Source organism: Moschus berezovskii, chromosome 1, assembly GCF_049115385.1.
Source record: "Moschus berezovskii isolate FMDL1 chromosome 1, NW_MosBer_1.0, whole genome shotgun sequence".
NCBI classification, from domain to species: domain Eukaryota; kingdom Metazoa; phylum Chordata; class Mammalia; order Artiodactyla; family Moschidae; genus Moschus; species Moschus berezovskii.
The window spans coordinates 3,078,859-3,094,340 of NC_142460.1; the positions used below are offsets into that span (position 1 = coordinate 3,078,859).

The window sequence follows — 15,482 nt, forward strand, 5'->3', positions numbered from 1 at the left end:
GTCATGATGTATGATCTTCTTAATGTGTTGTTGGATTCTGATTGCTGGAATTTTGTTAAGGATTTTTGCATCTATGTTCATCAGTGATATTGGCCTGTAGTTTTCTTTTTTTGTGGGATCTTTACCAGGTTTTGGGATTAGGGTGATGGTGGCCTCATCGAATGAGTGTGGAAGTTTCCCTTCCTCAGCAATTTTCTGGAAGAGTTTGAGTAGAATAGGTGTTAGCTCTTCTCTAAATTTTTGGTAGAATTCAGCTGTGAAGCCGTCTGGACCCGGACTTTTGTTTGCTGGAAGATTTCTGATTACAGCCTCTAGTTCCGTGCTTGTGATGGGTCTGTTCAGATTTTCTATTTCTTCCTGGTTCAGTTTTGGAAAGGTGTACTTTTCTAGGAATTTGTCCATTTCTTCCAGGTTATTCATTTTATTGCCATATAATTGCTGATTGTATTCTCTAATAATCCTTTGTATTTCTGTGTTGTCGGTTGTGATCTCTCCATTTTCATTTCTAATTTTATTGATTTAGTTCTTCTCCCTTTCATAGCAGTATTTTCTTGGATCAGTCTCTGATGAGGAAAGAAATAAAAGCAAAATTAAACAAATGGGACCTAATTAAACTTAAAAGCTTTTGCATAACAAAGGAAACCATCAACAAGGTGAAAAGACAACCTACCAACTGGGAGAAAATATTTGCTAATGATATAACTGATCAGAGGTTAATATCCACTGTGTACAAAAAGTGCATACAACTAAGTATTAAAAAACAAACAAAATATGGGCTGAAATCCTGAATAGACATTTTTCTAAAGAAGACATGGAAGGTCAACAGGAAGAGATGCCCAGAATCACTAGTTATTATTGCTGTTGTCCAGTCGCTCAGTCGTGCCTGACTCTTTGTAACCCCATGAACTGTAGCGCGCCAGGCTTCCCTGTCCTTCACCATTGCCCAGAGTTTGTTCAGACTCATGTCCATTGAGTTGGTGATGCCTTCCAACCATCTTGTCCTCTCTCACGTCTTTCTCGTAGTGCCCTCAATCTTTCTCAGCATCAGGGTCTTTTCTAATGAGCCAGCTCATCGCATCTGGTGGCCAAAGTATTGGAGCTTCAGCAGCAGACCTTCCAGTGAATATTCAGGGTTGATTTCCTTTAAGATTGACTGGTTTGATCTCCTTGTTGTCCAAGGGACTCAAGAGTCTTCTTCATCACCACAATTTGAAAGCATCAATTCTTTGGCGCTTAGCCTTCTTTATGATCCAACTCTTACATCCATACAAGATTACTGGAAAAACCATAGCTTTGATTTGGTTGGCAAAGAGATGTCTCTGCTTTTTAATACACTGTCTAGAATTATCATAACTTTCCTTCCAAGGAGCAGGCATCTTTTAATTTCATGGCTGCAGTCACCATCTGCAGTGATTTTGGAGCCCAAAAAAATAATCTGTCACTGTTTCCATTGTTTCCATATCTATTTGCCATGAAGTGATGGGACCAGATGCCATGATCTTAGTTTTTTGAATGTTGAATTTTAAGCCAACTTTTTCACTCTCCTCTTTGCTTTCTACCATTAGAGTTGTATCATCTGCATATCTGAGGTTGTTGATATTTCTCTTGACAGTCTTGATTCCAACTTGTGATTCATCCAGCCTGGCATTTCACATGATGTACTCTGCATAGAAGTTAAATAAGCAGGGTGACAACATACAGCCTTGACGTACTCCTTTCCCAATTTGGAACCAGTCTGTTGTTCCATGTCCCGTTCTAACTGTTGATTCTTGACCTGCATACAGATTTCTCAAGAGGCAGGTAAGGTGGTCTGGTATTCCCACCTCCTTCAGAATTTTCCACAGTTTCTTATGATCCACACAGTTAACGCTTTAGCATAGTCCGTGAAGCAAAAGTAGATGTGTTTCCTTGAATTCCCGTGCTTTCTCAGTGATCCACTGAATGTTGTCTATTTAATCTCTCATTCCCTTGCCTTTTCTGAATCCAGCTTGTACATCTGGAAGTTCTCAGGTCATGTACTACTGAAGCGTAGATTGAAGGATTTTTAATATTACCTTGCTAGCATGTAAAATGAGTGCAATTGTACAGTAGTTTGAACATTCTTTGTCGTTGCCATTTTTGCAGTTGGAATGAAAACTGACCTTTTTCAGTCCTGTGGCCCCTGCTGAGTTTTCCAAATTTGCTGATATATTAAGTGTAGCACTTTGACAACATCATCTTTTAGGAGTTGAAATAGCTCAGCTGAAACCCCATCCCCTCAACTAGCTTTGCGGAGAAGGCAATGGAACCCCACCCTAGTACTCTTGCCTGGAAAATCCCATGGACGGAGGAGCCTGGTGGGCTGCAGTCCATGGGGTCACTAAGAGTTGGACCTGACTGAGTGACTTCACTTTCACTTTTCACTTTCATGCTTGGAGGAGGAAATGGCAACCCACTCCAGTGTTCTTGCCTTGAGAATCCCAGGGACAGGGGAGCCTGATGGTCTGCCATCTATGGGGTCACACAGAGTCGGTCACGACTGAAGTGACTTAGCAGCAGCAGCAGCAACCAGCTTTATTTGTAGTGATGCTTCCTAAGGCCCACTTGACGTCACCCTCCAGGATGTCTGGCTCTAGGTGAGTGACCGTACCATTGAGGTTATCTGGGTCATAAAGACTGGTCCCAAATAGGAAAAGGAGTACGTCAAGGTTGTATATTGTCACCCTGCTTATTTAACTTATATGCAGAGTACATCATGAGGAACGCTGGGCTCCAAAATCGCTGCAGATGCTGATTGCAGCCATGAAATTAAAAGACGCTTACTCCTTGGAAGGAAAGTTATGACCAGCCTAGATGGCATATTAAAAAGCAGAGACATTACTTTGCCAACCAAGGTCTGTCTAGTCAAGGCTATGGTTTTTCCCGTGGTCATGTATGGATATGAGAGTTGGACTGTGAATAAAGCTGATCGCCGAAGAATTGATGCTTTTGAACTGTGGTGCTGGAGAAGACTCTTGAGAGTCCCTTGGACTGCAAGGAGATCCAAGCAGTCCATTCTAGAGGAGATCAATCCAGGGAGTTCATTGGAAGGACTTATGCTAAAGCTGAAACTCCAATACTTTGGCCACCTCATGCGATGAGTTGACTCACTGGATAAGACTCTGATGCTGGGAGCGATTGGGGGTAGGAGGAGACGGGGACGACAGAGAATGAGGTGGCTGGATGGCATCACCGACTCGATGGACATGAGTTTGAGTGAACTCCGGGAGTTGGTGATGGACAGGGAGGCCTGGTGTGCTGTGGTTCATGGGGTCGCTAAGAGACACGACTGAGCGACTGAACTGAACTGAACTGAAGACCTTTTTTATATAGTTCTGTGTATTCTTGCCACCTCTTAATATCTTCTGCTTCTGTTAGATACATACCATTTCTTTATTGTGCCCATCCTTGCATGAAATGTTTCCTTGGGATCTCCAGTTTTTCTTGAAGAGATTTTTAGTCTTCCCCATTCTGTTGTTTTCCTCTATTTCTTTGCATTGTTAACCTAAGAAGATGTTCTTGTCTATCCTTGCTATCTCTGGAACTGTGCATTCACTTGGGCATATTTTCCCCTTTCTCCATTGCCTTTCTCCTCTTATTTTCTCGCTATTTGGAAGGCCTCCTTAGACAACCACTTTGCTCTCTTGCATTTCTGTTTCTTTGGGATGATTTTGGTCATCCTGTACAAGGTTAGGAACCTCTGTTCGTAGTTCTTCAGGCACTCTTATCAGATCTAATCCCTTGAATCTATTTGTCACTTCCACTATATAATCATAAGGGATGATTTAGGTCATACCTGAATGCCCTAGGAGTTTTCCCTACTTTCTTCAATTTAAGCATGAATTTTGCAATAAGGAGCTCATTATCTGAGCCACAGTCAGCTCTTGGTCTTGTTTTTGCTGACTGTATAGAGCTGCTTCATCATCTGCCGTAAAGAATATACTCAGTCTGATTTCGGTATTGACCATCTAGCAATGTCCACGTATAGAATCATCTCTTGTGTTCTTTGACAAGGAAGTTTGCTAATGACCAGTGTGTTCTCTTGGCAAAAACTCTGTTAGTCTTTGCCCCGCTTTATTTTGTACTCCCAAGTCCAAACTTGCCTGTTATTCCAAGTATCTGTTGACTTCCTACTTTGCATTCCTGTCCCCTCGGATGAAAAGAACATCTTTTTTTGGTGTTAGTTCTAGAAGGTCTTGTAGGTCTTCATAGAACTGTTCAGCTTCCTTGGCGTTAGTGGTTGGGCATAGACCTGGATTACTGTGATGTTGAATGGTTTGCCTTGGAAATGAACTGAGTTCATTCTGTCATTTTTGAGATTGTACCCAAGTACTGCATTTAGGACACTAGTTCACTTTGAGGGGTCCTCCATTTCTTCTAAGGGATTCTTGCCCACACCGGTAGATATAATGGCACATAGAGGACTTGAACCTTGTCTGAAGTGCCTCCCGTAGAGCCGCATGTTCTGTGTCTGTCCTGCGGTCCGTTGCCCTGCCTTGCCCAGATGTCCTCTTTCCCCTGTACCAAGAGTTGGAACTCCCCTCTTGTCCTCAGGGCATGTTGCTTGGGGTGGGGGGGCGCTTTCCCTTCTACCCACCAGCCCTGTTGTCCTGGGGGTGAGGCTGGCTTGGTCCCCTGTCCTCTGGGCTAGGTTGCCAGCGGGGTGCATATCACCTTGTGGACCAGAGCACCCAGTGTTCCGCCTGAGTTGGTGCTTTAAACACCCCCCACCCTGAGCTGGTGTAAGAAGAGGGTCTGATTTGGCCTGAGGTCCACCAGGTGGAGCCCACAGTCTCACGATCTGTGTCTGGGGTTGGGGAGCTGAAGACGACAGAATGGGTGTGTGTGGCGCCCTGCCCTCGCAGACTCATGCTTCCCATTGGTTCCCACCCCCTCCATCAGCCCAGGGGCCTCTTCTGATGAAATGAGATGGACGTCCCCAGGTGCTCCACTCCAGGGGCTGCAGGTCCGGGACACATGGCCCGGCCGACGGTCTGCGTGGCCATTACTGTGCTGTGCACTCGATTTCCTTCCCCGTTAGCTCTGCTCGGGGTTTCGTGTGTTTGCAGAATGAAGGCCCCGCTCAGTCCAGATTGTAACTACAGGTTGTCCTGGCCATTTAATGAGTGAACAGTGGCCTCTGTAACAGGAGCCGTAGTCCCCTAGGCGTCCGTTGCTCTTCACTGTGTGTGTGATGCCTCTGATCACACCGTGTGCATCACAGGACGCACCCTTACAAGGGAAGCAAGAGCAGTACCAGAGCCACCAGCCAAGTTCCCTGAGTTTCCGTGTGTCAGTTACTAGGCCAGTTCACAGTTTCTCACGCTTTTGCTCTAAAAGCTCTGACTCAGCACGCTGGATATACAGCAGCAGAGACACTCTCAGGGCCGCCAAGCTGTTGCTGCTTCTACTGTTTTCTGCACGGTGGCCTGTGGTTAGCTCGTGACCCCAGTTCTCACTTTGCAGGCCTGGAAACGCCAGCTTCTTCTGGGTGTCTGTCCTGCGGGAGTGTTGACCCCAGAGACTTATAGACAGGAGCTCCTGGGCCCATGTGGGCTCCCTGCCCCAGGAAAGTACATGGCTGGTACTAGAACCTTGGACTGGTTACTGTCTTGTGGCTTTATTTTCTCCATTCTTGTAAAATGGTAGTTTATTTCACTTAGAATATGAAAAATATTTGTGGAGTTTCCCTGGTGGCTTAGACAGTAAACAATCTGCCTGCAATGCAGGAGACCTGGGTTCGATCCCTGAGTTGGTAAGATCCCCTGAAGGAGGAAATGGCTACTCACTTCAGTATTCTTACCTGGAGAATCTCATGGACAGAGGAGCCTGACAGGCTATAGTCCGTGGGATTGCAAAGAGTTGGACATGACTGAGTGACTAACAGTTTCATGTGAAAAATACTTATACAGTTAGTTAACCGACCATGTCTAGTTTTAATGTAAAATGTTGCAATTCTAAGATTGAAGAGTATCCCTTGATTTTGATCTTATGTGGAGGAGTCATGGAATTGCAAAAGAAAATAATATAAGCGTTATCCATTCATTCACAGAAGATTCTGCTCCATTACGAGATTCCCCACCAGTTGTACCTACACAGACACCCTTTCTTCCCCTGAGCCACGCCTCCTGACTGTGTCCTTGAGAGGCTGTGGCCTTGAGTGCACTCAGTGCCTGCCAGGGGACCTGCAGAACCGACTGCGCCTGGGCACGTGTGCTCGTGACAGCTGCCCCGGACCCAGCAGCCAATGAAACTGCCTGAGGCAGCCCCAGCTCGCAGGGCAGAAGTGGCCTGGCAGCAGAGGGTTAGCGTTGAGGATGTGCTGCCCTGGAACACCCGGAACAGAGCCAGAGCTTCCCTGGCGGGAGTCCTGCCCACAGTGAGGCTCCTGTGCCGACAGCCGGACAGAGGCTAAGCTGGACTCTGGACTCTTGGTCTAGACGGACGTGGGTCCAGGCTCTCCCTGTACGTGCAGGCCCTTCCCAGAAAGAGGCTCAGGAGGCCACGCCAGCTGCCTCTGTTCGTCAACCAAGACGTTTACTCACAAAGGTGAACGAATGGCCATCAAACTTCTGAGGAAGATAAACAGAAGAGAGTGATGTACATGAGAAAACACGAGAGAAAGTAACTGGGCGCAGAGAGGACGTGAGGAATAAGCCTTATTGACTCGTGTCTTTAGTAAGTACAGAGGTCACACGTTAATTCGAAGGTCTGGAAAGCACTTTGTGTAACACATACTAAGGCAGGAAGCAATGATCCGTGATGCAGGGTCAGGCTGCTGGTGGCTGCCATGGCGGAGTAGCGGGGATGGGGACAGACTCTGGGGCCAGAGGCTTAGTTTATTGAGGGTTTGCTCACTCTGTGAGATGTTCTATAATTTAGTTAAAACATTTATGAAAAGTGAAATAATTCAGGGCTCATGTCTTAGAATGAAAAAAATGATTCTTTCAGCAGTTTCACAGAGAAGGCAAGAAACCTTGAAAAAAACCATGAAGGTTTTCTCAGAACTGGGTCTGTCTGCCTAGCAGCTGTCAAGTCCCCAGGCCGAGCTGGAGGCAGGCCGCTGGGGAGGAGCGGCCCTAGGCACCAGTGGGGGACTGCACAGGGGACTGGCCTTGCTGGGGGATTCCGCAGGTGGGCGCTGTGTACATCTGAGAAGACAGGCGGGTGGACGGGCTGGGGCTGCAGGAGACGTCCCCGGAGGTCAGGGCCAGCGCGCCTCTGCTCTGTGTGTGCGGTGTGTTCTCCACTCGGCCTCCCTGGGGGCTCTCACCCCTCCCGTGGTTAGGCTCTTCACTGCCTCTGGGAGGAGGGCATGCAGCCAGTCAGGCAGCTGGACCCCTGGCGTGGGGCTTGGACAAAGACCTCAGAGGTGGCCACTGTAGCCAGGAGGACTTGTGAGTCAGAACAGCAATTAGCAGGCCAGGCAGTTCTGTGGGCACATGACTTGAGGGGACGTGCATCTCTTATTCTGTACTCTTCCTGGGGACACATCATCATTTTTCAAGTGTTCACTTGCTAACCTGAAGTCACCCTGGCAGTCACCTCAGAAGGGCAGGTGACCCAGGGTGGAGTGCTCCCAGCACAAGCTCCCTTCCAGTGCCTGGTACCTGTTCTCTGCTGGGACAACGCCCTCCACCCTGCCCACCTCCCTGGGGAAGACATAGTGGGCAGCCACCCGAGGGGTTCCATTGTGGGGTCTGTTTTAAATACCCGGGTCTTCAGGAAGCTCCACCCAGTGCTATTCAAATGTGAATTCAGACGCCAGCATCCACCAGGCAGTGGAGGGGGAAAGGGGAGGCACAGTGGGCACGCAACCCTCTCCTGCACATCTAGGGGAGGGGGCAAGGACATCACATTGAACATATATTGTCCCTTGAAATGAATCCCCGAGATTGGTGGCCTGTAAACGTAAATTTTCCCTGCTCCTTCTCATGCTGCTTTGCCCTGGAGAAGTGAGGCTTCTGAGCGAGGCCTGGGTGCCAGCCATGGGCTGCCTGGAACTGCTGTCCTGGCTTTAACACTCTGTGCAAGGTGGGGGAGGTGGTCACCAAGAGCAAGGGGTCCGGGGGGAGCTCCCTGAGGTCCGGTCCTGCCACCGTGAGCCAGCTCTTGTTGCAAGCACTGGCCTGTGTCTGGGTCCATGGGGTTGCGTCACTCTGCCCATGGTGGGCACCTGCATTCAGTCCCCAGTGACCTGAGGGCATCCACCTGTCAGCCCCACAGCACAAGCCTCTGACTGGTTGAGACAGGAGACTCGTACCCTGCTGAGAAAGCACCGACACACTCGCTAAGAGGGGAGTTTGCTGGGTCTTGAGTGTCATGCGTGTGGGAAGGGGTCTGAACCTGCCTGGCCCCGGTGGCAGGGCCCAAGCACAAACATGCCGAGCTGTCCAGCCACGTGGCCCCTGAAATAACCTGGAAATGGAGCCCATCTGCTCCTGGATGTCAGCAGTTTTGGCCCAAAGGGAACTCAGAGTGCATGAAGTCTCAGGTTTTAGGGTTTCTGTGGACCTGCTCGCCTCCCCACAGGGGCGTGTTTCTGGGCTGCATCACCAGACCGAGCTGAGCTGCTGGGAGGGCGGATGTGCCTGGCTGATGACCGTCAGACGTGTCCCCACAGCACCCGTGTCACCTGCCCCATCTCATTCCATTCCAGGCATCAGCAACGCGGAGGCGCGGCAGCCAGGGAAGGCCCCCAACTTCAGCGTCAACTGGACAGTGGGCGACTCGGCCATCGAGGTCATCAACGCCACCACGGGGAAGGACGAGCTGGGCCGCGCCTCGCGCCTGTGTAAGCACGCGTTGTACTGTCGCTGGATGCGTGTGCACGGCAAGGTACTGAGGCGCCCAGAGCCCCCACCCGCTCGCGGCCACCCTTCCCTGTCTCCTCTGGCTGCTCTCAGCTGGCAGTCAGGCCCTGCCTCCTCAGATCCAAAGCAGGCTCACCCCGCAACACCCGGCCCCCACCCCCATATGAACCCAGGACTCGGCCCCCCACCAGCTCTGCCTGGCAGGCGCTCCCCCACACTGCAGACTCCTGGGCCCTGCAACCTGGGGCTACCCTGAGTTCACTCAGCCCTTCAGGAAGCCTCTTCAACCTATTGATTTTGAGGCTTGGTTTGGAGTTAGAGGGTTTTCACAGCAACAGGTCCCCTTTTCCCCAGATAAAATTTTCTCTAGTGGGTCTGTACGTGACCAGTTTTCACCTATGAAGTCGAGTCAGAAGCTTTTTCTGTGATGGACAGAAGTTGCTGTGGCAGGAGGGTCACCGTGCGGGCAGCCTCACAGCAGCTGCCCTCCGTGCAGATTCTCGCTGCACAGAAAGGCATTGGTCTCACAGGCCGAGGTACAGAGTTCTCTGTGACCGAACAGCAGAGCGGTGTTTGTTCAAGACCCAAAAGCGTTAGTGTGTCGTTTGAGTCCCCCGCTCACGGGTCGCCAGCAGCCCGCCTGTTTAACTGCAAAGCCGCCACTGGGGCTGAGGATGCAGGTACACGGGGGCGTCTGGCGTGGCTCTGTGTGATGTGGTCCTCGGGGTCAGTGGGGTCCCCCAGAAGCAGCACAGGTTCAAATGCGTTCTTTGAACACCGTACTGGATTGTGTTTTCCACTGTTACGGCTTGAACAGCTGCACTTGCCTTTTTGTCTTTTCACAGGTTCCCTCCAGCTTACTGCGCTCCAAGATCACCAAACCCAATGTGTACCACGAGTCCAAGCTGGTCGCCAAGGAGTACCAGGCTGCCAAGGCCTGTCTGTTCAGAGCCTTCATCAAGGCTGGGCTGGGCGCCTGGGTGGAGAAGCCCACGGAACAGGACCAGTTCTCACTCACACCCTGATGGCGTGCAGCGCAGCCCCAACCTCGCAGCTGGGCTGGGGCAGGTGTGGGTGTGCGGGCGCCATCCCGGGGGCAGGCGTGCGGTTCAGGGAGGGGGTGGGGTGGTGGGTGTGGGCTTGGCATCCCGGTCCCCACCTGCGTCTCAGCAGCAGCGTTTCCCCTCTGAGTCATCCAGTGACTTTCAATCTCAGTTTACGTTTAGAAATTGAGTTCTACTAAGTAGGGCTTCCTGAAGTTTAGGAAAATAGAAATTACTTTGTGTGAAATTCTTGAATAATTTATTCAGAACTAGGAATGTGGTTTATAAAATAAGAAATAATTATGCCGGGTCACTCTTATGCCACATCGTTTTAAGTGCAAAGAGGCATTTCCATGTGGAGGGAGCTAGGAAGTAGCGAGAAAGCTAGCCTAAGGAAACCGCCCGTCTGCCCGTGGCCCCTTCCCCCACAGTCACTCCCCTCCCACAGAGGCCGGCCTGCAGCACAGTGACCCGCCGGGTGGCCCCTGGGGCCGTGGCCCAGGTCCTGCAGCCCCCTCTTCTAGAAGCTTCTGTACCCCTTGTCGGACCATATCCTGGAAAACCCCTCAGTAATCATAGGTCAAATGTGGCCAGTGAGCCTGGCCATTCACTTGGTTTTTTTAAGCAGTATTTAACTCTTAAGGACCAGGAGTCTGCAGGCCGACCGCACAATAAATGGCCTAGGATTGCCTCTGGTCCCTCCTCTGAATCGTGTGGATGTGAATGACCATCCCAGAATCCTCGCAGGATGGAAATAGGATGAATTACATAGATATTCACTCTTGGAAAATGCCACTGAAGGCATATTTTTAAATTATTCTTTATCACTTTATCAAAGACATGTGTTTGAAATAGAAGAAGTGTTCAGGCTGAAAGCTGGCGAGACAGTGTGTCGCTCGTGTGGTCTCGACCAGGGTCGGGTGTTGGTGTCACGGCAGGGAAGGGGGTGGTCTGGTGTCTGGGACACCCGGGACATGGGTCGGCACCCCACTGTGCAGGGACGAGCCCAGGCAGGCCGAGCCAGCGAGTCTGGGGTCAGGGCGGGTGGGGGGGCCTTGGGTGGACATTCCCACTGAGCACAAAGTACACACTAACTGCCTCCTGCTTCCACTCAGGACCCCAGAGGAACTTCCTGCCCTTCGTGGGGTCAGTGCCAGTTCTTGGTCTTGGGGTGCTGTGGGCAAGAGGGCAGACCCCGCTCCCCAGCTGAGTCCGGGAATCAGGCTGTGTGCCCAGGGGCGTGATGGGGGTGGGGGGTGTCCTCTATGGACTTGATAAGCAGGAGCAGGGTGGCCCTGGCCATGACCCTTGTGCTCAGGGTGGGAGGTGGGGCTGAAGAGAGCTGGCCTCCAGGTGTCTCCTTGCACCACAGAGACATGCAATGGTGTGCCCTGTGGGCGCGTGCTGGGGTGCTGTCCCCACACGGGCTGAGCGGGTCAAAGGACAGATCACCCACACCTCCCTCTGTGGAGCGTGGCTCAGCCTGGCCCTGCCAGCACAGGGCCCAGTGGGGCCTGCACACTCAGAAAAGACGTCTGGAGCCCCTGCATTTGTATTCTCGTCTCTATAGATGGTATTTTTTTCTAATGGGGAGTGGAAGATGGACTTAGTTTTTTAAAAATACGTGGATTTTGGTTCCAAAGTCCAGAGGAATGGTGTGGCCCACACACAAGCTACCCTGCACACTTGGCCCCACCCCCACCCCCACCCCAGAAAATTGAATGCCTTATGTGTGGGTCCCCAGGGCCTCAGCTGTGTGCCACTGCCTCTCCCAGGCGGATCTGTGTCACCAGGCAGCACAGGCCTGGCACAAGACTCCTGCCCCAAGAGTGCTCAGGCCTCAGGAGATGCTGGGGGGAAGGTGGCCAAGGTTCACAGGGGTAGGGGCTCAGGGAGCCCTGGGTAGGCAGGACCCCTGTGCGAGGCCAGAGGGAGGCCAGCCCTGCTCCTGGAACAGGACAGGTGGATGCTGCTCATAGGCAGGAAGTCTCTAGCCCGATCATCCTCTATCTGTGTGTCTGTCTTTAGGCAGGAAAAGCAGGGAGCGTACCCCCTCAACCCCCAAAGAGATCAGGGAGCCCAGCATCTTACACAGCCCTCCCAGATGCCCACAGGGTGTCACCACGGAGCTGTTCCCTTGAGGAGTCCTTTGCATCTAGAGTCCTTAATCTGGGCTTTATAAACAGAGATTTCACATAACCAAGAACTTTATCTCTTGACAAAAATGTTACATTTTTGAGGACAGCTTGACCAGTGGGGATGGGAGGGGCTCTGTTTTGACTTGTTGGCTGAGCCTGGAGTGCTAATTCTGCCAAGACACTGGCCCCTCTGTGGTGCCCAGCCCAAGGGGCAACTGTCCTGTGTTGTAGAAGAGTGAGCCAGGGCTCGTGGGGGTGGGGCCGAGGTGGGCCCCCATCCTGGGTTCTCCAGCCCTTACCCCTGCTTGAGATCAGGACTTCTCCCTGCTGGTTGACTCTGAGTCTTGAAGGGGCTTTTTGTCTTTTTCTGTTTTGGAGATTTTTATTGTGATTAAGATGAGTTATTTTATTTTAAAATGTACAAGCCAGCATTTTGTGAGATATGCACTTCTCTGGAATTTATTTCCTTATAATAATTTTGTTGCCCTCCAGACTACAGAGCCCTTACTCTCCTCGTCTCCGGGCCGAGCCTCTGGGTCTCCTTGCTGGGCAGGTCCCAGGGCTCACCACTTACCCCTTTTCTCAAAACAAATGAAAAGGATGGATGTTTGGCATTTCCAAAATACCTTACACCAACATGTAAGGTCTGCCCCAATCATCACTTTGATCCGGCATGAGAAATAAAGTGAGCTGGCATTCCCATCTCTAAATTCTATGAAATCGGTGAATCTCTCAGAAGGTTTATTTTTCATCAAACCTATACAGATGGAAAAAGCAGAGTGTGACCATGTGGGTCCAGTTTTGTGAGTCCTGGGACCATCTCTCCCTCACCAGCAGCCAGCCCAGGGTGCTGGGTTTTGTGTCCACATGACTGGGAGTGGGGGCGGGGCTCTCACTTAGTCCTGACTCTGAGCTCCTGTTCCTGGCAGCATGTCTGCACCCCCTCACACAGTGTCTGGAGGGACGAGGCTCCCCCTACCCCCAACCCCTGCCAAGGACTCGTGTTTTGGCTACAACTTGTGTTGACTGCATCACGGACGCAGCCGTGAGCAGTTTAAGGTGGTCTGTGGAATGAGCCCCGAAAACGGTTTGCTCCTCCAACTTTGGGTTATACGCTTTTGATTTTGTTCTAGAATTTAGACACTTTCTATGAATGTAACTCAGCTGAGAACGCTGTCCCTAGGGTTCAGCCCTTGGTGTCCCACGTCTACACTAATGTCCAGGCCACACGTGACCCCTGCATGAGCTTCCTTCTGCACCAAGACCAGCCAGAACCGAGCATGAGATGCTGTCACTCAGACAGAGGGCATGAGATGTTCTCAATAAAACCATGTTTCACCACCACAGCCTTGCCCAGATTCTCTCTCCTCCCGGGTGGCCCCCTTCCTGCTCAGGAAAGGCTGTCAGGAGCAACACCTGCTGGGGGCGCTGCGGCTGGGCTCTGCTCCCCGCCTGTGCCTGCTCTGACTGCCTGCCCCGGCTCAGCCCTCCGAGTCCGGCCCCCACGTTCAGGGCAGAGGAGTGGACACTGCACAGCCTCCTTGCTCCTGTCCCATATGTTGGGGAGGGGGGACATGAGCCCACATGATAGGAGGCGTGTGGATGGGGCAGCAAAGGGGAGCACACCCCAGGGTGGTGCTGACCAGACCGTCTGGGTGTTGGGGCCGTGAGGCAGCCCCCTGGTTGCAATAATGTTCAGGGCTGGTGTTTTGGAAGGACATTCCCAATAGAGTGGAAAACTGTAAAGCAAGTGTTTAAGTTCACGGTTGTGGAGAAATTTGGATGCTTCATGGAAGGAGGGTACAAGCACTCATGGAACAATGTGAAAGGACTGAGTCTGGTCACCGTGCGTGGATGACGGGATGGGAAGTCATTTTCATTTTATTTTCCTTTTTAAAAAAATATCCCTTTGTCCAGCATTCCTACAATGACATGAAAAGCAAATAGGAAAAGTTTTTGGAAAATGAACAGTCCCATACAAATAAAAGCAGCACTGTTAGAGACAAGTGGTTTGCTCTCTTTCGCGTCAGCTTTGTTTCTGTTTCCATTTCTTTCCCCACTATAAAAGCGACGTTCGAATGAAGGTATGTGTCATCAGAAAGACTGATGACGCTTCAGAGAAAAGGTTGGGAGCGGCCACTTCTTGACAGGTTCAGTCCGCAGAGTCGTGGGGTCTTCCTGTGGCTCCTTTGAGAGGTGGCAAGACCCCCGGTTCCATGATGGGGCTGACCACGCGGAGGACACATTCTCCAGCAGAAAAGGCTGAAAATCCGCTCCCAGGTTGGGAGGGGACTGGGCTGCCCTGAAGACTCGCTCAACTGTTGGACGTCTGGGAAACCAGCTGCTTATTAGTAAGTTGCTGAGTCATTGTTAATATTAAAATCCAATTAGTCATGTCATTAATAATTTCCTTAGTAAAGACAGAGGGACCAGCCTGAGTGGTCCTGATGAACTGGAGCACTGGCCCAGCAGTGAAGCTACAGCATTCCGGGGAGAGGTGGAACCCAGCTGCTGTTTAAAGCCACACAATACGAGCTCACAGCTGTGTTGAGAACAAGGTGCTGGATCCTCAGAGCGGTTGGCTCATCGTTGTGCCCGAGCCTCAGCCTGCTGGGCGTCCTCCAGGCCCTGGGGGAGCCTTGTACCTCAGATGCCCCCTCTTGGGCCACGTTGGCCACCTTGCAGTCCCCAGGCCCAAGAATGGGGTGCAGATGTGCAGATCACACTGAAGCATACCTGTTAGGTTGCAAGGGCCCCGGAATTGGGGATGGGTCGGTGCCACCTCTGAAAGCTGTGATGAGAGGCATCGCTCATCCCAGTCAGGTGCGTGAGTGACAGCGACACCCCTCTGGTCAGAACCACAGTCCCCACACTACTGGCTGTAGGTGTGAGGGCACAGTGAGAGCCCACCGGGTGTCTGTGGGGGCAGCAGGCCCCAGGACTTGCCAGACCATCGTATTTTTTTATTTATGAAGCGTGAGCTGCTGTCTTCACAGCTGTAAAATTGATGATTGGCTGTGGGCCATGCAAGGGCCCTGAGCTGGGAGTGTCCACCTGTAGCCCTAAGCGGCAAGGGTGCTGAGCCGGGGCACCCCACCTCTGCCGGTGCTCCCCACTCTTCTCCACCCCTCAGCTCCCTGGGGCTGTGGCCATGAGGCCAGCTGCCAAGCAGCCAACAGCACCCTGAGGAATGCCTGAGGAGAAGTGATGAGTACAACTATTTGATAATTAGAATGGCGATTTAGACTCCATCACAGTATGTGCTAATATTTTCAAACAGAGAGCCCAAGAATTTAAGATGAGCTCGATGAACATTCTAAAAGAAATAAGAAAATGTGAGAGCAAAGAAGAATTTGAAATAGTGAACGTAATGGACAGTCTCAATAAAAGAACGCTTTTACAATCAGAAAACTGATGGAAGAGAAATGCTAAAATATTTGGACACGAGCAGCAAGGCACTGACATCTGGC

At 51.2% G+C, this 15,482-nt stretch overlaps 1 protein-coding gene across 3 annotated transcripts in view; it reads left to right on the plus strand.

The window, feature by feature from the left end:
- The window catches only part of ADARB1 (adenosine deaminase RNA specific B1), a 119,468-nt gene extending 105,450 nt beyond the window's left edge, over positions 1-14,018 (plus strand). Inside the window, exons 11-12 of one of the 3 annotated variants that reach the window (XM_088834827.1) lie at positions 8,678-8,812; positions 9,677-14,018. In XM_088834827.1, the coding sequence (XP_088690953.1) occupies positions 8,678-8,812; positions 9,677-10,074 (533 nt within the window). In that variant the 3' untranslated portion in view covers positions 10,075-14,018. Of the gene's footprint in view, positions 1-8,677; positions 8,857-9,676 lie in introns of those variants that run through there. The other 2 variants (XM_088834829.1, XR_016037115.1) reach the window with 2 other exon arrangements.
- Positions 14,019-15,482: the final 1,464 nt, after the last annotated feature.